This window comes from Cebus imitator, unplaced genomic scaffold (assembly GCF_001604975.1).
Source record: "Cebus imitator isolate Cc_AM_T3 unplaced genomic scaffold, Cebus_imitator-1.0 Scaffold499, whole genome shotgun sequence".
Lineage (NCBI taxonomy): Eukaryota > Metazoa > Chordata > Mammalia > Primates > Cebidae > Cebus > Cebus imitator.
In genome coordinates, this window is record NW_016107814.1 from 1,038,066 (window position 1) to 1,039,346 (window position 1,281).

The 1,281-nt window shown below is 34.8% G+C and overlaps 1 protein-coding gene across 8 annotated transcripts in view; it reads left to right on the forward strand.

The window, feature by feature from the left end:
* RUFY2 (RUN and FYVE domain containing 2) overlaps positions 1 to 1,281 on the forward strand; it is a 48,517-nt gene that overhangs the window by 12,446 nt on the left and 34,790 nt on the right. For all 8 annotated transcript variants that reach the window (XM_017513703.2, XM_017513698.2, XM_017513700.2 and 5 more), the window contains 2 exons: positions 554 to 677; positions 861 to 922. In XM_017513703.2, the coding sequence (XP_017369192.1) occupies positions 554 to 677; positions 861 to 922 (186 nt within the window). The remainder of the gene's footprint in view (positions 1 to 553; positions 678 to 860; positions 923 to 1,281) is intronic.

Below are 1,281 nucleotides of genomic sequence, written 5' to 3' on the forward strand. Positions count from 1 at the left end.
TTGAGATGGAGTTTCCCAGGCTGGAGTGCAGTGGCGCAATCTTGGCTCACTGCAGCCTCTGCCTCCTGGGTCCCAGTTCAAGCAATTCTGCTACCTCAGCCTCCCAAGTAGCTGGGATTACAGGCGCAAGCCACCATGCTCAGCTAAGTTTTGTATTTTAAGTAGAGACGGAGTTTCACCATGTAGGCCATCTTGGTCTTAAACTCCTGACCTCAAGTGATCTGCCCTCCTTGGCCCCTCAAAATGGTGGGATTGCAGGGGTGAGCCACCGTGCCTGGCACCACTTTTTCTTTTCATCCTTCTTTGCTCCTCTTTTCTCTCTCAAAAAAATTTTTTCTCTCTTTTATCTCCTTCAGTCCTTTTAATTTTTCAATAGACATTTAAGTTTAAGAAATTTAAAAAGTTATTCAGACGTATAAAGGTAAATTTGAAGATATCTAACTGAGATGGCTTCCGTTTCTGTAAGGTAGATTAGAAAGATAACAGTGATTTTAAATTTTAGTTTTTGAAATAAATTTGTGATTTAAAGTCCTTATTTTTAAAATTTTCACAGTGAGTTTTATGAGTATCATGCACTAATGATGGAAGAAGAAGGAGCAGTAATTGTTGGGCTGCTGGTTGGCCTGAATGTGATCGATGCTAATCTTTGTGTGAAGGGAGAGGATTTAGACTCACAAGTAAGTGAAAGTGATTAGTATCAAATGCGGAGTGTTTTTAGTTTGCATAGTTCCTCCTCGATCATTTGAAGTTGTAAACAGGACTGTTATACACTAAAGGAATATTAAGAATGACGTTCAGTAAAGGTACTTCTGTTAAAATATTTTCTCCCTTTAAATAAAAAAAAACTTTATTTACTTCAGGTTGGAGTGATTGATTTTTCTATGTATTTAAAGAATGAAGAAGATATTGGAAATAAAGAAAGGTATGGTTTTCATAAGTTATTTCACATATTGGGTTTTTTATATAGCTCTTTACAAATCATTATAAGACCTTTCCATTTACAATGTGCTTTTATTTTGTTGTTTTCTCCCCTGTGACTTCTTCATTTCATTTTCACTTCCATTACAAGCTTTAGAAAGCAGATTATGGAAAATCACCTGGGAGAAGGAGGTTTTATTAATAGTATGAAATGGGACCTTTGGTCATACCTGTAAATTACTGAGATCCATCTTAATAGGTGTTTTTTGGAATAAAAGAGATGAAAGCTAATTATTCACAAGTTTGCAAATACTGATTTACTTCAATATCTAATTATGTTTTTTTTTTTTTTTTTTTTTTTTT